The 23,706-nt window shown below is 39.9% G+C and overlaps 1 protein-coding gene across 1 annotated transcript in view; it reads left to right on the top strand.

Annotated features, from left to right (window-relative positions):
- Window positions 1–23,706, top strand: part of LOC112209507 (apolipoprotein(a)-like) — a 65,624-nt gene that overhangs the window by 25,154 nt on the left and 16,764 nt on the right. Inside the window, 8 exon segments of the mRNA XM_063813641.1 lie at window positions 974–1,133; window positions 5,066–5,247; window positions 6,525–6,684; window positions 8,254–8,435; window positions 9,679–9,838; window positions 14,138–14,319; window positions 15,543–15,554; window positions 15,557–15,701. Coding sequence (XP_063669711.1) covers window positions 974–1,133; window positions 5,066–5,247; window positions 6,525–6,684; window positions 8,254–8,435; window positions 9,679–9,838; window positions 14,138–14,319; window positions 15,543–15,554; window positions 15,557–15,701 — 1,183 coding nt within the window.

The following is a 23,706-nucleotide window of genomic DNA, read 5'->3' as shown; positions in this document are numbered from 1 at the left end:
TCCAAAATTCCTATTGTAACATGCTGTCAGATATGTGTCTCTTTCCAATGCAGTAAGCTTCTCCAGGGATTTCTTCAAGTAGACAATAGTCAGTGCAATCTTCATCATCGCAGATTCTCAGAAATGTGGCTCTCAAGCCCGTGAATCTTGAGAAACTTAACAGGGCTGCATTAATTCCATGTTACCCTTGCATTATGGAGCAGTACATGAGCTCCCAAGGCTCTGTCTTTCAGGCCTTCCTCAGACCTGGGCAAGATTTGCAGGCCTAGGCTTTGAAGTGAGTGATTTCTCAGTGTTCCTGCACCTTTTTCTAATGGAAGTTGTACTTGTGGGGGGTCTGGAGAGAAAGAGTAGGAGACTTCTGCTTTATTGCAATGCAGGATGTGGGGCATGAGAAAATTCCATCTCTCTTCCAATGGGATAAGATTTTGGCCTCCACCCATCCTTATGAAGCAAACTATTTTTGCCTGCAGTCCTAGACGCACAACCGGTTTCTGCCCCATCGGCCAGAAGCTGAAGGCCTTGGCTCTCGTGATCAGCGGTCTAGGGAATCATGCAAGGTTTCCATGTCTGCCCCCAACTCCACCCTCAGCAGCCAATCACCATCTACAGTTTGAACCGCCAAATGCGTAGCCCTTTATTCTCTCATGCCCCGTGATCCCCATGAACATTCAGTAGAGATCACTAGAGAGCAGTTTGCACGTGAGCGCAGTTTTCCATAAGAAGCACTCTGAACTGTTGTTTTTCTCTAAGTTTTACATGAAATGTTGGGAAGAACTTACTGCATATCTAGAATGGTAGGCATCTGTTCTTTTGGTGTTTGTTTGTTTTCTCATGTTCATCTGTGTACAAATAAAAAAAAGAGAATGGTCATAATTCTCCAAGACTTCTTTCTGGTTTGTGTCATAAATGGCTTCACCTGTTTCTCTGTTCTAGGAGATACACTGCTTAATTTTTCCTCTTTTAATTTTAGCACCGACTGAGCCAAGGCCTTCTGTTCAGGAGGGCTACCATGGACATGGACAGAGTTATCGAGGCACATACTTCACCACTGTCACAGGAAGAACCTGCCAAGCTTGGTCATCTATGACACCACACAAGCATAGTAGGACCCCGGAACAGTACCCAAATGCGTACGTTTTGTTCTTTACCATAAGAGAAGGAAGGGCTGACTAAAGTTTCTGTTAGAAGAGTCATGCTTCTAGCTAAGTGCTCAGGACTCAACTTGTTTCAGATGTAGAGGTCATAGCAAAATGTCTCAGGAATATTGCCTTGAAGCAAAGGGTCTCAGAGATAAGAAATGTTAATCTGGCTTTCCTTCCTCATAGCTTTATGCATCAGGAGGCTATCTGAAGGCGAGGTGATCACATTAAGAAAACTGTCAACACCACAAATGACCAAACACTTAGAGTGTTTTCTACAACACACAGTAAGAGTCAATGCAGCCTTTCCACCTTGGAATTCTATCATTCTAACCTCTGATTCCTGAAGTAAAAGTTGTGTTGGCCCTTTCTGTCTTGGCTCACGAGGAAGGAGTATGTGCATATCTATGGAGAGTCGAAGCTTTCTATTTCTACGTCCATTCCAATGGGTAGAAACAAACTCGATCCCAAGCAGCAATGGTCTCAGATATGAGGTGTCAGAAAGAGAAGGGCAAAGGCAGGAAGGCTGATGAGAGACAGCAAAGAGACAGATGCTGAAAAATAAAAGGGGTGGGTAGATGGACAGAAGCCTGGGTCTGACCAACTCATGGCCAGTCTCTCTCCTCTAAGTGGCTACAAAGGACATGGAAAAATGGTTTCCACATGTAAAACAACAGATGGTAGAGGACTGAGAGAATTGCGACAAGGAGTACAATGAGATCAACTCCACAGATGCCCTCCTTGGCTTTCTTCTTGGGACCGTTCCTGCACGGAAGAGCAGGGAGACGGAACCCATGCAGACTGTATCCATCTTGCTGAATGGAGGAGAGATTGGAGTTTGGGATTTTCCGGTACCTAGGATTTTCTAGGCGAGCTAAGAATGAGAACGGATTTGTGGGGCAAAGGAGCTCTAGGAATACGTATAGAAATCTCCTCAAGTCATTGGCTAAACATAAAGTTCCTTGTGCACAGAAAAATGTTCCACAAGAGACTAGGGCAAAGGACATCTACTGAGGAACAGCAACTACAAGGCAACAGTGAGCTCAATAAAGCTCACAGAGCTGAGATAGCACTGGGGGCGGTTGGAGTTCTGACCAGCCAGAGGAGAGTGACCACACTGAACATCTTGGGCATTCAGCAGAGACCCCAGAAAAGCCAGACTTTAGGAGTAGAATTAGTGTATTCCTAGAATTAAGGCAGCTATAGAGAAAACCTAGCAAGGCTGAAAGGCAGGTGTCCAAGCATCAAAATGGTGTCCAAGTCAAGTTACTGCCTGCTAGAGAAAAACTCAACCTTCTTTAGAGGTAAACAACAAAATCAAGTGGCTCAACTGTGCGATATCAGCTGTGTGAGTCCTAAAATTAAAATCTGCCTACACATTGAAAATCATTTAGTGTGATCCATGACCCGGAGAAAAATCAGTCAATACAAATAGGCCGAGGTGACAGAAATGATAAGAATGGCATAAATATTGGGCATATCAGTATGATAGCTGAGTTCTAGGATTTAAAAAAACATGGATATGGAACCAAACAAATGTAATATCAAGAGGAAGTAACAGTAAAAAAAAAGTCAAAACAAATTAAAAATCTAGTGAAATGTATGACTTAAATAAAAAATTACTGAATGGCCTCCCTATCCAGTTAAAAGTTAAGAAGAAAAACTAACTGAAAACAAACCCATAGAAGCTGAAGAAACAGCTACACACACACACACTCACAGATGCACAAGTTACAGACGCACACACACACACACATCCACAGATACTGTAAAATGAAATCAACCAAGCCTCACAGACATGAAGGAAAATATAAAAGATTTCCTACATGTGGGAAAGAAGTCACAGAAATAGAGGAATGAGAGATTGGAACAGAAACAAATACTTGAAGCAAGGATGGCTGAAAACCTTCCAAAAATGAGGTACATAAAAAGATTACAGATTCAAGGAGCTCAATGGATCAGCAAGAGAATTTTCAAAAAGAAAACTCTATGATGCACTTTGGTACATCACAGCTTGTCTGTCAGAAGACAAAGATACAGTATCAAGAAAAATCTCATGAGAAACCAGAGGAAAAAGAGCTGTGTCTGCTAGAGGAACAGTGATACAAATGACTAATGCGTTCTCATCAGAAACATGACAAGCTGCATACAAAGGAATATGGTCCAAACAATACACAGGAAAAAGAAGAGATATACTGAGAATGCTACATCAAGCAATAAAATACCTTGAATATCATCAATGTTGTATAAATGCATCTTGTGCACCCCCCGAAACAAGGAAACCCAAAACTGTAAGAATTTGAAATCAGCAGGCTTATGTAACAAAAGATGTAACCCAAAGGAAATCAGGTAGAAGAAGAATAGTGCAAGAGGGGAACTTTCTGCATCCCACATAATAAAGAAGGCAGCAAATGGCAAATGTAGATGTAAATGCAAAATATTTTCTTGATCAAATTTCTTGATTGACTTAAATGAGCATTAACTACTTGAAGCAAAATGACAGCAATACATATTATTTTAGCATATTTGAAGTAAAAATTTGAAAACATGGCATAAATCAGATAGGGAATAAAAGGAATTATACCATTGTAAGTCTCTTGCCTTATCTATGATGGTTAAAAATATTAATAAAATGTTGAAGTATGTGGTTTCAGAGAGATATTGCAAATTCTAGAGCAATCCCTAAATTTTGAAGGCTGAAATATATTCTATAACAAGAAGGCTCCTTGTATCCAAAAGAGGGAAGCCAAGGAAGAAAAAGAAGTCTTTCAACTGCTTGGCTCTGAGCACATCCAAATGCTCTGAGAATCAGCTTCCTGGAATGGACATTCTGTGCTTGAGACTAGCTCACATGTGTAGAGTTTCTAGAGAGAGGTGTTGGATCCCCATGGCCCATAATACATTTCTCATCTTCACAGACAGCCACAGGTCATGAATGTAAGAATTCTGAGAGGTTGGAGCAGTGTTCCTGGGAGTCATAACAAAAGGCAAATGCTCAAGATACACCCAGTGCGGGATTCTCAGTTGCTTTGCCTCTTAGCGCCATTGTTTGCTGACAACTCTGTAGCTGCCTGACCTTTTCAGATCTCATAGTCTATTCAGCCATCTCCCATTATTCCTTGGGTCATACTGTTCTTTCAACTCATTCCCCATTCCTTCAGTCCCAGAGTGGCTGCCACCAGTAGAGGATGGACTGAGAGCAGGAGATGAGGTCCTGTCCAGGGATGCATCCTAGAGGTACTGCATCATGTCTGGGAACTAGTTTTCTAGGGCAGCTTTTATAAGTCTTGAAGAAACAAACCTTTTTACTCACCTGATACGATATGGATAGGCAGTAATACTATTTGCACGATGGTTTTCCATGGGTAACATAGAGGCTTTTCACTACATTTTGAGTACATAGAGTTAGAAGGCTGGCCTGGGATTGATATCATCCTGGATGCCATTATTTCGTTGAGGAACCCTATGTTAGTTCCACCTTGCACAATACTATATGAAGTCCTGTAGAGAGAGAGAAAGAGAGCTAGACAGATCGAGATAATCTTGTATGTGTATAAGTGATTCCACAATACACACATCAAAATCCGTACCGTTTATTCCAGAGAGATGGATTGGCCAAAGATGGAAGGAGGATATTCTCATCCCTTCTAGGCCACATGTATGTATTATTTCAGTGTTTCTAAAAGGAATTTGCTACTTCAGGTCTTTAAAAAAAAACAGTTAAAATGTATTACCTATTAGAAATGTGCCGAGTGGATGAGAATTTAAGAGCCATTCATGCTTGTGGCAATCATATGGTACCCATAACGGGAATATTTTAAAGGCACTGGTTATCACCTTGTTACAGCAAAATGGAGAGGGTGCCGGATGTTCCTGCATATTGTCCCACCTCTTGTTAACGTGTATTGTTTTGTGATTTTCAGTGGCTTGATCTCCAACTACTGCAGGAATCCAGATTGTTCGGCAGGCCCTTGGTGTTATACAACGGATCCCAAAGTCAGGTGGGAGTACTGCAACCTGACAGGATGCTCAGACCAGAATAGGGCTGTGGCTGCACCTCTGACTGTTATCCCGGTTCCAAGACGAGAGGATACTTCCAAACAAGGTAAGAAGTCTGTGGCCAGACATCAGCACACTTGGACGCTGCGTAGAAAAGCCATGGAAACTCTTGCTAATGCAGAAGCCTTCCATGCTACACGAGTGCTTGAATTATGGCTGAAGATATGCCATGTTAAAGGAATTTTCAGTGCCGTGTCTGGGGGAGCCAGAGGAGTAATTTTTGGTGCAACATGAGTGGGCTGTGTCTTTAGGATAGGCACAAACCCTCCAGGGTGCTTGACTTCACCACTCACCTTTTTGTAAAACGGGCTATCTCAGTGTCCAATCCAAAATTCCTATTGTAACATGCTGTCAGCTGTGTGACTATTTCCAAGCCAGTAACTTCTCCAAGGATTTCCTCTAATAGACAGCATTCAATGCAATCTTCAGCATTGTAGATTCCAAGAAATGGGGCTCTCGAGCCTGTGAATCTCGAGAAACCTAGAAGGGCTGCATTAATTACATATCACCCTAGGTCTGTAGAGCAGTACGTGAGCTCCCAGGCTCTATCTTTCAGACCTTCCTCAGTCCTGGGAACGCTCTGCAGCCCTCAGTTTGAAGGGAGTGATTTCTCAGTGTTCTTGCACTTACTTCTGATGAAATTTGTACCTGTGGGGGGTCTGGAGTGAAAGAGTAGTAGACTTCTGCTTTACTGCAATGCAGAATGTTCATCAGACTATGAATAAAGAAAAGAGAATGAACAGGAGGATTTTGTCTCTCCTCCAAGGGGATAAGCTTTTAGCCTTCTCCCATCCTTAATAAGTGAAGTGTTTTTGCCTGCAGTGCTAGACACAGAACCGTTTTCTGCCTGATCACCCAGAAGCGGAAGGGCTTGGCTCTGGTAATCAAGGGTCTGAGGAAACATGCAAAGTTTCCATGTCTGTCCCCACCTCTGACCTCAACAGCCTATCGCCACCTAAAGCCTGCACTGCCAAATCCATCACGCTTTGTACTCTCATGCCCCATTGTCTCCATGAACATTCAGTAGAGATCCCTAGAGATGAGCTTGCACATGAGAGCAGTTTCCCATGAAAAGGACTCTGAACTGTTGTTTTTCTCTAAGCTTTTACGTGAAATATTTAGAAGAACTTACTACATTTCCAGAATGGTAGGAATCTGTTGCTTTTGTGTTTGTTTGTTTTCTCATGTCCATCTGCTTACAAATAAAAAAAAGAGAATGATTGTAATTCTTGAAGACTCATTTCTGGTTTGTGGCATTAATAGCTTCATCTGTTTCCCTGTCCTAGGAAATACTCACCTTGAATTTTTCTGTTTTAATTTCAGCACTGATTGATCCAAGGCCTTCAATGCAGGAGTGCTACCATGGAAATGGACAGAGTTATCGAGGCACATACTTCACCACCGTCACAGGAAGAACTTGCCAAGCTTGGTCATCTATGACACCACACCAGCACAGTAGGACCTCAGAAAAGTACCCAAATGCGTACGTCTTTGTTCTTTACCATAAGAGAAGGAAGGGCCAACTGAAGTTTCTTTTAGAAGACTCCTGCTTTGAGATAACTGCTCAGGACTCTACTTGTCTCAGATGCAGAGGGCATAGCAAAATGTCTCAGGAATATTGCCTTGGAGCAAAGGGTCTGAGAGAAGAGAAATGTTAAGCTGACTCTCCTTCCTTATAGCTTTATAGAGCAGGAGGATATCTGGAGGTGAGAAGATCACATTAAGAAAAAGGTAGGATCACAAGCTACCAAAAGTTTAGAGTTCCTTTCCACAACACACTCTAAGGGCCAATGCAGCCTTTTTGCCTTAAAATTCTATCATTCTAACCTTGATTTCCTGAAGTGAGGGTTGTGTTGGCCTTTTCTATCTTGGATCTCAAAGAAAGCATACGTGCATATCTATGGAGAGGTAAATCTCTATCTATAAATATCTATGTCTCTTTCAATCAGCAGAAACACACTGGGTCCTGAGCACCAGTGGTCTGAATAGGTCCAGGTTTCCAAGAAGAGAGGAACAAAGGCAAAAAGACAGATGAGACTCAGGAGAGAGACAGAGACTGAAAAGTAAGCGAAGGGGTTAGATAGATGCACAGAAGCTGGGGTCCCACCATCCAATGGCAAGTCTCTCTGCCATAAGTGGCTACCAAAGACATGAAAAAAATGGTCATGACCACAAATGACCAACTACTAACTTCTTCATAGCTGCCTAACCTCTTCAGATCTCATAGTCTATTCATCCATCTCCGTTTATGCCTTGGGACCCACTGTTCCTTCAACTCATCCCCCATTCCCTCAGTCCCGGAGTGGCTGTGGCCAGTAGAAGATGGACTGAGAGCAGGAGAGGAGGTCATGTACTGGGACCCATCCTAGAGATACTGCATTCTGCCTGGAAGCTAGTTTTGCACGGAAGCTTTAATAAGTCTTGCAGAAACAAACCTTTCTGACCCACCTGATACGGTATCGACAGACAGTAACACTATTTGCATGATGGTTTTCCATGATAATAACATAGAGCCTTTTTGCTACATTTTGAGCACAAAGAGTTAGAAAGCTGACCTGGGATTGATATCATCCTGGATACCATTATTTCTTTGAGGAACTCTATGTTAGTTCCACCTCTCACAATACTATATGAAGTCCTGTAGAGAGAGATAAAGACAGCTAGACAGATCGAGATACTCTTGTATGTGCATAAATGATTCCACAATACACACGTCAAAATCCATACCAGTTATTCCAGAGAGATGTATTGGCCAAAGGTGGAAGGAGAATATTCTGATCCCTTCCAGGCCACATGTGTGTACTATTTCAGTGTTTCCAAGAAGCATTGCAAACAACAAAAATAAAACAGTTAAAATCCATTAATTATTGGAAATGTGCAGAGTGGATGAGAATTTGAGAACCATTCATGCTTGCGGCAATTGTATGGTACTTTTAATGGGAATATTTCAAAGGCCCTGGTTATGACCTTGTTACAGCAAAACGGAGAGGGTGCTGGGTGCCCCTGCATATTGTCCCACCTCTTGTGACGTATATCCTTTTGGAATTTCCAGTGACTTGATCATGAACTACTGCAGGAATCCAGATCCTGTGGAAGGCCCTTGGTGTTACACGATGGATCCCAAAGTCAGATGGGAGTACTGCAACCTGACACGATGCTCAGACACAGAAGGGACTGCAGTCGTGCCTCTGACTGTTATCCCGGTTCCAAGCCTAGAGGATCCTTCCAAACCAGGTAAGAAGTCTGTGGCCAGACATCTCCACGCTTGGACACTGGGTAGAAAAGCCTTTGACACTCCCACTGTTGCAGAAGCCTTCGTGCTACGCACGTGCTCACATGTTGGTTGATGGTCTGTCATGTTGGAAGAATCCTCAGGGCACTCTGTGGGGGAGCCAGACGAGTGATTTTTGGTGCAACGTGAGTGGGCTGTGTCTTTAGGATGGGCACGAACCCTCCAGGTTGGTGGACTTCACCACTCACCTTGTTGTCAAAGGGGTTGGGTCAGTGTCCTAGCCAAAATTCCTATTGTCACATGCTGTCAGATGTGTGACTCTTTCGAAGCGAGTCACTTGTCCAGGGATTTCTTAAGGTAGACAGCGTTCATTGCAATCTTCAGCACTGCAGATTCCAGGAAATGTGGCTCTCTAGCTTGTGAATCTCGAGAAACCTAACAGGCAGCATTAATTCCATATCACCCTGGGTCTATGGAGCAGTACATGAGCTTCCTCAGTCCCAGGCAGGCTCCGCAGTCCTAGGCTTTGAAGTGAGTGATTTCTTAGTGTTCTGACACCTCCTTCTGATGGAACTTGTACTTGTGTGTGCATAGTGGGGAGGGGTCTGGAGAGAAAGAGTAGTAGACTTCTGCTTTATTACGATGCAGAATGCGGGACATGAGAGGATTCCATCCTTCCTGCAAGGGGATAAGATTTTGGCCTCCAACCATCCCTAAGAGGCAAAATGTTTTTGCCTGCAGTCTTAGTTGCAGAACTGTTTTCTGCCCGATCGCCCAGAAGCTGAAGGCCTTGGCTCCCGTGATCAACACTTTAGGGAAATACGCAATGTTTCCATGTCTGTCCCCACCTCCACCCTTGATAGCCAATCACCACCTACAGCCCACACCGCCAAATGCACAGCCCTTTGTTCTCTCATGCCCCATTGTTCCCGTGAACATTCAGTAGAGATCCCTAGAGACCAGCTTGGCTGTGAGCACAGTTTCCTATGAGAAGCATTCTCATCTGCTGTTTTTCTCTGAGCTTTTACAGGAAATAGTTCTATGAATGTACTACACTTCTAGAATGGTAGAAATCTGTCGCTTTGGTGTTTGTTTGTTTATGTTCTCATGTCCATCTGCCTAAGAATAGAGAAAAGAGAAGGGTCGTAATATCAGAAACTCCTGCCTGGTTTGTGTCATAAATGGCTTCACCTGTTTCTCTGTTCTAGGAAATACTCAGCTTGATTTTTTCTCTTTTAATTTCAGCACCAACAGAGCCAAGGCCTTGGGAGCAGCAGTGCTACCACGGTAATGGACAGAGTTATCGAGGCACATACTTCACCACTGTCACAGGAAGAACCTGCCAAGCTTGGTCATCTATGACACCACACCAGCACAGTAGGACCCCAGAAAAGTACCCAAATGCGTACGTCTTTGTTCTTTACCATAAGAGAAGGAAGGGCCAACTGAAGTTTCTATTAGAAGAGTCATGTTTCAAGCTGACTGCTCAAGACTCAACTTGTGTCAGATGCAAAGGGCATAGCAAAATGTCTCAGGAACATTGCCTTGGAGCAGAGTCTGAGAGAAGAGAAATGTTAGGCTGGCTCTCCTTCCTCCTAGTTTTATGGAGCAGGAGGATATCTGGAGGCGAGGAGATCACATTAAGGAAAAAGTCAGGACCACAAACGACCAAACACTTAAGAGTACCTTTCCACACCACCCACTGAGGGCCAATGCAGCCTTTCCACCTTGGAATACTATCATTCTAACCTCCAATTCCTGAAGTGAAGGTTATGTTGGCCTTTTCTGTCTTGGTTCAAGAGAAAAAAATATTTGCATATCTATGGAGAGGCAAATGTCTCTCTTTCTGTATCTACGTCTTTTCCAATGGGTAGAAACACACTTGGTCCTGAGCACCAGTGCTCTAACAAGATACAGGCTGCCAGCAAGGGAAGAGCAAAGGCAGGAAGGCAGATGAGAGTCAACAAAGAGGCAGATGCTGAAAATTAAGCCTGGTGGGTAGATGGTCAGAAGCCCTGGTCTGACCACCCTGTGTCCAGCCTCTCTGCTGTAAGTGGCTACCAAAGACATGGAAAAATGGTTTCTGCATGTTAGACAACAGACGGTAAAGGACCGAGAGAATTGTGAGAGGGGGAACAATGAGATCAGCTCCATAAGTGCCCTCCCTGGCTGTCTTCTTGGAGACCCTTCCTGCACTGAAGAGCAGGGAGATGGAGCACATGTGGACTGTAGCTATCTTGCTGAATGGAGGAGAGAGACTGGAGTTTGGGATTACTCAGGTAGCTAGGACTTTTCTAGGCCTGCTAAGAATGAGAGCGGATGTGTGGAGGAAAGGAGCTCTGGGAATATGCATAGAAGTCTCCTCAAGTCATTGGCTAAACATGAAGCTGCTTGTGCACAGAAAAGGGCTCCACAGGAGAGTAGGGCCAAGGACATCTACTGAGCAACTACAAGGGGACAACTATGAGAAAACAGCATCTACAAGGAAACAGTGAGCTCAGTAAAGATGACAGTGCTCACATAGCACTGGCGGATATTAGAGTTCTAACCAGCCAGAGGAGAGAGAAGTCACTGAACATCTTGGGCATTCAGTAGAGATCCCAGAAAAGCCAGACTTTAAGGGTAGAATTAATATATTCCTAGAATAAAGGCAGCTCCAGACAAAACCTAGCTGAGCCTAAAGGCAAATCTCTAAGCACCAAAAAGGTTTCCAAGTGAATTAACTGCCTTCTAGAGGAAAACACAACCCTCCTTAGAGGTAAACAGCAAAATCAAGTGGCTCAGCTATGCGGTATCGACAGTGTGAGTCCTAAATTTAAAAACTCCCTAAACATAGAAAGTGTTGGTTATGACCCACGACCAGGAGAAAAATCAGTCAATACAAATAGGCCCAGAAATGACAGGAATGATTAGAATGGCATAAAAATTGGACCTATCAGTGTGTTAACTGAGTTCTAGGATTTCAGAAAATATGAGTATGGAACCTAGCAGATGTAACATCAAGAGAAAGTAACAGTATAAAAGAGCAATATCAAATTAGAACTCTAGTGAAAGGTATGCCTTAAATCAAAAAAGTACTGGGTGGCCTCCTCATCCAGTTAGAAGTTTCAGAAGAAAAACTAACTGAAAGAAAATTTATAGAAACTACAGAAAACAGCTACGCGCGTGCGCACGCACACACACACACACACACACAGACACACATGCACAAGCTTACAAACGCACACAAACACACTCACATCCACAAATCCTGAAAAGTGAAATCAACCAAGCCTCACAGACATGAAGGAAAATATAAAAACGTTTCCTACCTGTGAGAAGCAAGGCACAGAAGGAGAGGAAGGTGATACTGAAACAGTAACAAGTACCTGAAGCAAGAATGGCTGAAAACCTTCCTAATATGAAGAACGTTAAATAATTACAGATTCAATAGGCTCAGTGGATCAGAAAGGGAATTTTCAAAAAGAAAACTGTATGAAGCACTTTGGTACATCACAGTTTGACTCTCAGAAGACAAAGATATAATATCAAGAAATATCTTGTGAGAAACTGTAGGAAAAAGAGCTGTGTCTTGCTAGAGGAACAGTGATACAAATGGCTAATGTGTTCTCATCAGAAACATGGCAAACTTCAGGCAAAGGAATATCATTAAAATGATAAACAGGGAAAAGAAGAGATCAACCGAGAATGCTACATCCAGCTATACGCTGCCTTGAGGTTCATCAATGTTGTATAATTGCATTTTGTGCACCCCCCGAACAAGAAATCCGAAAGCTATGAGAATTTGGAATCAGCAGGCTTATGTCACAAAAGATGTGGCCCAAAGGGAATTACGTACAGGAAGAATAGTACAAGGTGGGAACTTTCTGCATCCCACATATTGAAGAACCCAGCAAATGGCAAATGTAGATGTAAATGCAAAAATATTTTCTTGATCAAATTTCTTAATTGCCTTAAATTATATTTGACTGCTTGAAGCAAAATGACAGCAATATGTATTATTTTAGCATATTTGAAGTAAAAATTTGAAAATGTAGCATAAATTGTATAGGGAATAAAGAATTATACCATTGTAAGTTTCTTGCCTTACCTATGATGGTACATAATATTAATAAAAGTTTGAAATATTTGGGTTCAAAGAGATATTGCAAATTCTAGAGTAATCACAAAATTGTGAACACTGAGGTATATTCTATGACAAGAATATTCCATATGTCAAAAAGAGGGCAGCCAAGGAAGAAAAATAAGTCAACTGCTCGGCTCTGAGCACATCCAGATGCTCAGAGAACAAGCTTCTTGAATGGAAGGTCTGTGCTTGAGACTAGGTCACATGTGTAGTCTCTAGAGAGACAGTGTTGGATCCCCATGGCACATAATACATTTCCCGTTTTCACAGACAGCCACAGGTCATGAATGCGAGAATACTGAGAGGTTGGAGCAATGTTCCTGGGATTCATAAGGGGGAGCAAATGCTCCAAGATACACCCACCGCAGGTTACTCACCACCTTTGCCTCTTACTCCATTGTTTTCTGACTCCTCTGCAGCTGTCCGACCTCTTCATATCTCATAGTCTACCTAGCCATCTCCCTTTATGCCATGCATCCGTTTCAACTCACCCTTCATCCCCTCAGTCCCTGAGTGGCTGTTTCCAGCAGAGGATGGACTGAGAGCAGGAGAGGAGGTCCTGCCCAGGAACCCATGCTAGAGAAATGGCATCCTGCCTGGGAGCTATTTTTCCACGGAAGCTTTGATAAGGCTTATAGACGTAAACCCACTTGATCTACCTGATATGATGTTTACACTAATACTGTTTTCACAATTGTTTTTTACTGTAAATGTATAGCCATTTAGCTACACTGCGAATACATAGAGTAAGGGGGCTGGCCTGGGAATGGTGTCATGTTGGATGCCATTTCTTCCCTGAAGAAATATATTTTGATTCCAATTTACATGTTACTGTAGAGTCCTAGAGAAGGATATAAAGAAGTAGACAGATATCAATATATTATATATTTTTATGTGCATTAATAAAATCTAAGATGCACACTTAAAAAATCCACATCAGTTTTCTGGAGGAATGCAGTTGGCAGAAGGAGAAACATATTCTGATATTTTCTTTTTCCTTTTTTTTTTTTTTTTTTTGAGATGGAGTTTTGCTTGTGTTGCCCAGGCTGGAGTGCAATGGTGCGATCTCGGCCCACTGCAATCTCTGCCTCCTGGGCTCAAGGGATTCTCCTGCCTTAGCCTCCCAAGTAGCTGGAAATACAGGCACCCACCACCACTCCCAGCTTATTTTGTATTTTTACTAGAGATAGGGCTTCTCCGTGTTGGTCAGGTTGGTCTTGAACTCCCGACCTCAGGTGATCTGCCTGCCTCAGCCTCCCAAAGTGCTGGGATTACAGGTGTGAGCCATCGCACCCAGCTCTAATTTTTTTCTTGTGTACATTTATGCATGACCTCAGTTTTTAAATGGAGCATAGACTATTTTTGATTTTTTAAAATATACATTATAATCTATCTTGGAAATTTACACTGTTCTTTAGAACTTGAGGACCATTTTTGCCTTGGGAATATCATTTTACCTAAAATGGGAATATTCAAATGTCACTTTTTAACACTTTATTGTAACAAAATTTAGACAGTGCTGGGTGCCCCTGAATTTTTTACCATCTCTTGTAACCTGTATTGTTCTGGAATTTGCAGTGGCCTGACCAGGAACTACTGCAGGAATCCAGATTCTGGGAAACAACCCTGGTGTTACACAACTGATCCATGTGTGAGGTGGGAGTACTGCAACCTGACACAATGCTCAGAAACAGAATCAGGTGTCCTAGAGACTCCCACTGTTGTTCCAGTTCCAAGCATGGAGGCTCATTCTGAAGCAGGTAAGAAGTCTGTGGCCAGACATCTACACATTTGAACATTGGGATGAAAAGATTTAAAAATCTGACAGATGCAGAAGCCTTCCATGCTACTGAGAAACTTGATGGTTGGTTGAGGTTATGCCATGCATAAGGAAGCCTCAGCACCCTCTCTGCTCTAGCAAGAGGTGTAATTTTTGGTGCAATGCTAGTCAGTGGTGTCTTTAGGAAGGGTGCAACCCTCCAGGGTGCTTGACTTACCACTCATCTTGTTAAGAAATGAGTTATCTCGGTGTCCTAGACAAAATTCCAGTTCTAACGTCTGGCCAAATTTGTGCCAATTTTCACACCAGTGAGTGTTTCCAGGCCTTTCGTAAAATGGGCAGTGTTCATTGCAATCATTGCATTGCGGTTGCTGAGGTATGTGGCCGCTGAGTTTGTCATCCTGGAGAAACCTAATATGATGACATTTATTCCATCTAATCCTGGGGCTATTTAACACTACATAACCACAGAATGCACTATTTCTCTGGCTTATCTTAGTCTTAGGTAGGCTCTGCACACCTATGCTTGGAAGGCAGGAATTTCTTGGTGTTCTTGCGCCTTCTTCTTGTGGAACGTGCATCTTTGGTGTGTGTTGAGAGGAAAGGTAGTAGACTTCTGCTTTGTTGCAATGCAGGGTGCTGGAACAAGAGGATTCCCTGTCTCTCCTATAAGGGAATAAGATTTTAGTCTCCAACCTTCTCTAAGAAGCAATGTGTCTTTGCCTGCGAGTACTAGATGCAGGACCATGACCTGCCCCATCCACCAGAAGCTTAAGGCTTTGGCTTTTCAGGAGCAATGGTCTAGGGAAATGTGCAAGGTTTTCCTGTCTGTCCCCCACTGACAGCCAATCACCCAACGGCCTGCACGGCCTAATCCATCACCGTCTGGTTTCCTGCCTTGTTGTTCTCATGAACAATCAGTAGAGAGCCACACAAAAGAGCTTGCACATGAGTCTTAGTTCCAATTGTAAGAACACTGATAGGTCCTTTCCCCACCAGGTTTTGAATATAACATTTCTAAGAACTTATTAAAATATTAGAATGCTATTAATCTATTGTTTTTGCTTCAGCATGTCCTTCTGCTTGCAAGTATTCTGAAGAGAACAGTCATAATTCTGAAACTACTGTCCTGTTTGTGTCATAAATTGCTTCACATGTTTCTGCATACTAGTAATTACTCAGCTTGATTTTGACTATTTTCAGCACCAACTGAGCAAACCCTGTGGTCCAGCAGTGCTACCATGGTAATGGACAGAGTTATCGAGGCACATTCTCCACCACTGTCACAGGAAGGACATGTCAATCTTGGTCATCCATGACACCACACCAGCATCAGAGGACCCCAGAAAACTACCCAAACGAGTATGTCTTTGATGTTAGTTATAAGAGGAGCAACAGCCAACTTAAGTTCCTCCTAGAAGAGCCTTGCTTCAAGCTAACTTGTTAGGACCAAATTTCACTTAGACCCAGAAGGTGTGTCAAAATGTCCAAACAACTTTGCTTTTGATCAAAGAGTCTGAGAGAATAGGTATTTTAGGCTTGCTACCTTTTCTAATTGTCTGATGGAAGCAGAAGGCTACATGGAGCTGATGAGGTCTTTTTAATATAAAGCTCAAGAGATCAAATGATCAAATACTTAGAGTGCCATTCTACAATGCTCATAAAAGATCAATGCACTCTTTCACCTATGCAATTCTATCATTCTAACCTCCCTTCTCTGAAATGAAGGTTGTTTGCCATTTTTGTCATGGGTCACAAGTAAATAATTCACATGTATATGAATATATATATAACCAGGTGTGTTTATTCAGACTAGTATGTATATATATACATATATATGTTCATATAAGTTATTATTCATATATATGTTCATACATATATGTTCATACAGACTGGTATTCATATATATGTGCTCATATAGGTTGGTATTCATATATGTGTTCATACAGGCCAGTATTCATATATGGTCTAGGGAAATGTGCAAGGTTTTCATGTCTGTCCCTGACTGATGACCAATCACCCTATAGTCTGCACAGCTGCAGGCTATGTAGCTATACAATCTGCAGGACACACACACACACATACACATAATATAACTGTGTGTGTATATATATATAGTTATATAGTTATATATATACACCTGTGTGAACACACTGGGTTCTAAGCTCCAGTTTTCTGAAGGGATATGGGTTGCCAGGACAGGAAGAGCAAAAGCAAGAATGTAGATGAGAGTCAGTCAGGAAGTAAACAGATGTACAGATTAAAACAGGCCGGTACATGGACAAAAAACCTGGTCTGACAAAAACTGGCTTTCTGCCATAAATGACTACAAAAGATATACAAAAAAACTTTCCACATGTTGGACAAGAGACAGTACAGGACTGAGATAATTTAGAAAAGGAAATGAATGAGCCCAACTCCATAACTACTCTGGCTTTCTTCCTGGAGTCCCACCCTGGACTGAAGGGCAAGGACTTGGAGCCAAAGCCAACCACAGCAGTCTTGCTGAACTGAGGAAAGAGACTGGAGTTTGGGATAGCTAAGAAAATGTGGATTTTCTAGGCTAGGTAACAATGAGAAAGAATTTGTGGAGAAAAGGAGCTCTAGGAATATGCATGGAAGTCTCCTCGAGTCTAATATAAACTGCATATGCACAGGGAGGGATTCTACAAACAAAGTAGGAGAGAGAATACTACTGGGGAAAGGACAAATTCAGGGTAACAGTGAGCTCAATGGAGATGCCAGAACTCACATAGCACTGGGGGATACTGGGGTTCTGATCAGCCCAAGGAGAGACACCTCATTGAACATCTCGGGCATTCAGTAGAGACCCCAGAAAAGTCATACTTTAGGAGCAGGATTTATGCCTTCTTAGAATAAAGGCTACTCCAGAAATACCTTAGCAAAACTTAAAAACCAAGTCTAAAAGGATCCAAATGATCTCCAAGTAAATTAACTGCCTGACAGAAGAAAACTCAACCATCACTGGAGGTAAATAACTGGATCATGGTACTCCGTAATGTTACATTCGCAATGAGTGACATAAATTTTAAAATTTAATAGGCAAAAAAAGCAACCATAACTGGGAGAAAAATCAGTCAATACAAATAGACCAACAAATAATAAAGACAATGGAATTGGCAAAGAAATTCAAACTGTGTATATATGATAATTGTGTTCAAAGGTTTAAAGAAAACATGAACATAAGAGAAACAAGTGCAGAATACCAAGAAAAAGGCAACATATAAAACAATCAAATGGAAAGTAAAGAACTACAAAAAAGTATGTCCTTAATAAAAAATTCACTAGGTGGTCTTACTCTGAGTTTATACATTGCGGAAGAAAAAGTGAACTAGAAAATAATGCAATGAAAGTCATACAAACAGTCACAGAAGAACAGGAAAGAGATATTGGGACAGAAAAAAATACTGAAAGCAATGACGGCTGAAGACTTTACAAATATGAAGAAAATTATAAACTCACAGTTAAGAAGCTCAATGAATCAGAAATAGAATTCTTAAAAGCAAAAATTTATGATTTACTTGGGTATATCATGGTTAAATTGTCCAACATCAAAGATAACCAGGGTAATCTTATTATAAACTAGAGGGGAAAAAAGATCATTTACATAGAGGAACAGTGATGCAAATGACTTATGCCTTCTTCTCAGAAACAATGAAATAACGTCTTTAAAGTGATTAAAAAGAAAAAAAACCAGATCAACCTAGGACGACATGTCCAGAAAAAAAAAAAAAAAACCTTGAAAATAAATGTGATGTAAATAGGTATTCTGCCACCTCCAGAGGAAACAACCAAAAACCAAAAGAATGTTTCCACAGCAGGCTTCTGTAATAAAAGATGTTAAAGAAAGCCAATTAGGTAGAAGAAAAATAATACCAGATGGAAACTTTAATCCATACCAAGCAATGAACAGCCCTGGAAATGGCAAATGTCAATGTCAATATAAAGTACTTTTTTTTAATTTAAAGGACAATTTGCGATGTGAATTAATAAGAATATATTGTTGTTGTAACATATGTAAAAGTAAAATTTATTTTAAAAAAGTGGCATAAATAATGTAGAAGATAAATGGAAATATACTGTTATAAGCTTTTTGCATTACCCATGAAGTTATGTAATATTAATACATGGTTGAATGTGATAGTTTAAGGTGGGATATCATAACTCCTAGGAAAACCACAAAAACTTAAACTGAGAGGAATGGATAATAAGAGGAATAGTTCACTTGTCCAAAAGAAGGAAGCAAAGGAGGAATAAAGGATAAAAATGATATGGTGTACACAGAAAATTCATGGCATTGTGGTAGATATAAACTGAACCACCTTATAAGTATATTAAATATAAAATGATTAAACACTACAAATAAAAGGCAGAGACTGGAAATTGAATAAAAACTGCAGCCTAATTGTGTTCTTTTTATAATAAATGCCCTTTCAGTGTAAAGACCCATAAACAGCAAAATATGAAAAATGATATATACCATGAAAACCTGAATCATAAATAAACTGGAGTGGTAATATTTGTAACAGACAAAGTTGATTTCAGGACAAGAAATAATACAAAAACAAAAAGGACACTTCATAAGAAAAAGGGTCCAGTCACGAAGACATAACAATGCTCAGTGTGTTGCACCTAATAACAGCAATTGTGAAATATGAAGCAAAACTTTAAAACTTAGTTCTTGACAGAACTAAAGAGAGAAATAGATAAGTCCACAATTAGAGATGGAAATTTCTTCATTTTTCTCTTACTATTGTTATAAATCTTCCAAAAACAAAATGTAAAAGAACACATTCATGCAAAATCAGAAAAAATATATAAGATTTAAAGTAAAACATCAACCTATTTAATACTGTGCCAAACTACAAAATACACATTCAAATGTGCATGGAACATGCATGAAGGTATACCATATATGTGGCCTTACAAAAGTTTCAATAAATTTTCAAGAATTACATTGACACATAGTATGTTTTCTGAACACAACAGAAAGAAATAAGATATAAATAACCAAAACATTGGGAAATTGCTGAATATTTGGTAATAACACATTTCTAAACGTTCCATGAGTCAAAGAAGAAATCTCCAAGGAACTTGGAAAAGTTTTGACCTGAATAATAATAATAATAATTCAATATACTCAAACTTATGGGAAACAGTTAATGTCTTTATACATTTACAACTTTAAATGCTCTTAGTAGACAGTAGAAACATTTAAAAATCAATGATTTGAGATAGCAATTCTCAAAGCAGAAACTTGGGGACTCATGAGATCCCCTCGGAGAATCTAGGGAGATAAAATATTTTTAATTAAGAAACATTTTTTATTGGCCCTTTTCACTTTCATTTTCTGACAAAGGTACAGTGAAACTTTCCAGCAGCTACATAATGTATAGTGGAATCATCTCTCTAATGGCTAGGAAAATGTATGATTGTCTATATTGTGGTTCAAAAAATTCTCTGTTTCGGTTTCGATTGCAACAATATATTTGCATATTTGTATATATTACAAAAACTAAAGCTCTTTGGGATCCCCAATACTTTTTAAGAATGCAGAGTGATCCTAAAAATAAAAACATTGGGAATTGTTCATCCAAGAAAGCAATTAAAAAATCTAGAGAAGAATACTGTCTATAGTAAACATAAACACAAAAATACTTAATAAAATATTGAGGTATTGGATCTAGCAATATATAAAAAGCAAATAAGACCCAAGGTAAGTGAAAGAAAGGAAATGATTAAAAAAATGAAATTCAATGTAAAAATCATAAACAATTGAGTAAATCTGTGCAACAGAAAGTTGGTTCCTTGAAAATATCCTTACGATTGATAAACCTCTGGCTAAACTGATGACAAACAAAGGAGGGAGCACAACCACCACCATCAGGAATAAAAGAGAAGAGGAGTTATCACTACAGAATGCTACAGGTATTTAAGATAATAAGAAAATACTGAGAACAACTTATGTTAACAAATCCAATACCTTAGATAATGTGGACTGATTCCTTAGGAAGAAAACAAATATGCAGGTCAGACACTGAATAAATTGAATTGCTAAACAGTGTGATACCTATTCAAGACTACGTATGTTTATATTCCTTAATAATACATATTTTAAAAAATCAAAACACTTCCACAGAGAAATCTCTAGGCCCAGATCGCTTCATTAGAAATTTTGTTATTTATGGAAGAAATAATTCCAATTTTTCACAGTATGTTACAGAAAATAGAGATGAAGGGAATACTTCTTAACTCAATTTGTGAGAACAAAAAAACCCAGTTACAAAAAAGTACACAGGATATTGAAAAAAAACTGCAGAATACTGTCTATAGTGAATAAACACAAAAAGACTTAATAAAATAGTGGGATATTAAATCCAGCAATATTAAAATGTATTTTTATCATTAATGTGATGAATATCACAAAAAAACTGGAGCTTCCCTTTGAGAATGCAAGGTTGATTTAACATTTGCAAAGCAAACAATGTAATCCAACATAATAACAGAATAAAAGTGATAAATCACATGATATCCACAGATGCAGAAGGAAATATGAGAAAATTCAACACTCTTTCATAATAAAATGTCTCAGCAAACTAGAAACAGAATGGTACTCCTTTAACCTCATAAAGGGCATCTATGTAAAACCTCCATCAAACATCATGTTAATGGTGAAATATTAATGTTTTTTTAAGATTAGGAATAAGAAAGATGTTTGCTCTCAATACTTCTCATCAGCATTTGACTACAATGGTCCCAGCCTTTGCACCAAGACCCAAAAATCAAAACAAAAAGAAAGAATGAAAAACCAGAAGGAAAACTTGATTAATGGATGCAGACAGTCCTAAAAAATGTATACATGCTCTGTGTATAAAAGTTAATTGGTATTCTGTATACTTTCTATGATCATTTGGAAAAATAAATGTTTTAAAGCAATATCACTGACAATAGTATCAAAACCAAAAAATATTTAATGATAAATTTAACAAACTATGCACAAGGACTATACAGCTTGCACTAGAAAATGTTGTCAAAGAAAGAATTAAAAGATCTAAATAAAGATACACCATGCTTATAGATTGAAAGGCTCAATATCACTTCTCATCAAATTGATCTTTGGATTAAACTCTCACCCAAACACTATTGCTGCAGTCCTTTTTTGGAAAAAATGTGGAGGACTTACATACCTTAATATAAAGACTTATAAAGGTACAAGAATCAAGACGTGGTATTGGCCAGGACCCTTGGCTCATGCTTGTAACCCCAACACTTTGGGAGGCTGAGGCAGGAGGATGGCTTGAGCCCAGGTGTTCAAGACCAGCCTCAGCAACAGAGCGAGACCCTCTCTCCACCAACAAAATGAACCATTAGATGGGTGTGATGACTCACACCTGTAGTTCCAGCCACTCAGGACACTGAAGGGAGAGGATCACTTGACCCAGGAGGTCTAGGCATGAGTGAACCTTGATCATGCCACTACATTATAGCCTGGATGACAGAATGAGACCCTATCTCAAAAAATAAAAAGATATGTGTTATTGGCAAAAAAGTATGCAAAACTAAAAAGGGATGGTCCAGCACCAGACCCACATACATATGGTCAATTGATTTTCTATATAGATGACAAAGCAATTAAATGGAGACAAAAATCTTTTACAAAAATCATTCTGAACCATTTGGATATCCATGATAGAAAACAAAAACAGACCTTGACTTTTACTTTTCATCTCAAATTAATTTGAGATATCTCTTCCACCTAAGTGTCAGAGCTAAAACTGAAACTGAAATATGAAAGTTCCAAGAGAAAATATAAAATCTTCACAACCTTGGAGAAGGCAATTGTTTTTGACAGAGGAGTCATTAACACTAACTATAAAAGAAAACAAATTATGATGTGGGCTTTCATAAAATGAAAACTCATGCCCACCAAAAGTCATTTTTAAGAAAATAAATAGGCAAATAATACATGAGAAGAAAAATCCTCTCTTTCTATCCATCTGACAAATGGCTTGTGTCCAGAGTATAGAAACATTTCTCCCACTTGCTAAACAGGGGACAAACAACTTAATCAAGAAAGGCAACAGATTGAATAGGCATTTCTCAGGGATGGATACACACAAAGCCAATAAGCACTTGAAAAAATGTCCAATATCTCAGCCATGAAAAATAAAGAATTATAACCATCATGAGATGTCACCAAACACCCAGTGGACATGGATATTATTAAGAAGACACCACAGTAACTGATGTCACTGATGTAGAGCAAGGATATGCAACTCTCTCGTATGTTGGTGGAAGTGCAAAATGATAAAACCACTTTGGAAATCAGTCTGATGATTTCTCCAAAAGTTCAATAAAGACACATCTACTCTACAAATCTGCAATTCTATTCCTGAATATTTACCCAAAAGAAATGAAAACATAATTCCACAAAGAGATCTACAAGAATATTCATAGCAGCTTTATTTTTTATACCCCAAACTGTAGGCAACTACAATGTCAATCAATAAGAAAATGAATAAATAATTTGCAATCTATTCATGCAATGGCATACTATTCAGCAATAAAAGGAAGTACATTAATGATACTCTCAAATAGCATGGATGAAGCTCAAAAATATTACATTAAGGAAAGATGTCAGATAACACAAATGAACATTATATATGAGTCCATTGATATAAGGTTCCAGAAAGGCAAAAATAATTTCTCTTGAAGGAAACCAGTATCATTTGCCTCTGGCCATGGGAAGAAATTAGCAGAGATTGATTTCGCAGTAAAACAGAAGTTGTTTCTGGGGTGATGTAAATGTTCTGTATCATGATCGTAACTTGCGAGTTACACAAGTGTACATGTTCATCAAAATTCATCAAACTACATCTAAGATCTGTGCATTTGACTATACATGAAAGTGTACCTCAGCTGACAATAGATAAAAAAATCTCCTTCGAATACCACACTTGCTAACACATCCAGTTGCTTGGAGAACCAGCCTCCTGTAGCTGGGAGTCTGGGCTTGAGACTGGGTCACATGTGTAGAGTCTCTACAGAGATACTGTTGCATTCCCATGGTACATAATACATTTCAAGTTTTCTCAGACAGCCACAGGCCATGAATGTGAGGATACTGAGAGGTTGAAGCAACATTCCTGGGAGGAACGAAGGGGAGCACATTCTCCAAGATGCCCCCAACCCTGGGGTCCTCACCTGCTGTGCCTCTTATTCAATTTTTTTTCTGACTCCTCCATAGTCGATTGACCTCTTCAGATCCCATAGTCTAGCCAGCCATCTCCCTTTATGCCTTGGGTCCCACTGTTCTTTCATCTCATCCCCCATTCCCTCAGTCCCG

Source organism: Pan troglodytes, chromosome 5 (genome assembly GCF_028858775.2).
Source record: "Pan troglodytes isolate AG18354 chromosome 5, NHGRI_mPanTro3-v2.0_pri, whole genome shotgun sequence".
Classification (NCBI taxonomy): Eukaryota; Metazoa; Chordata; class Mammalia; order Primates; family Hominidae; genus Pan; species Pan troglodytes.
This window is presented reverse-complemented; position numbering and strand designations above follow the sequence as displayed.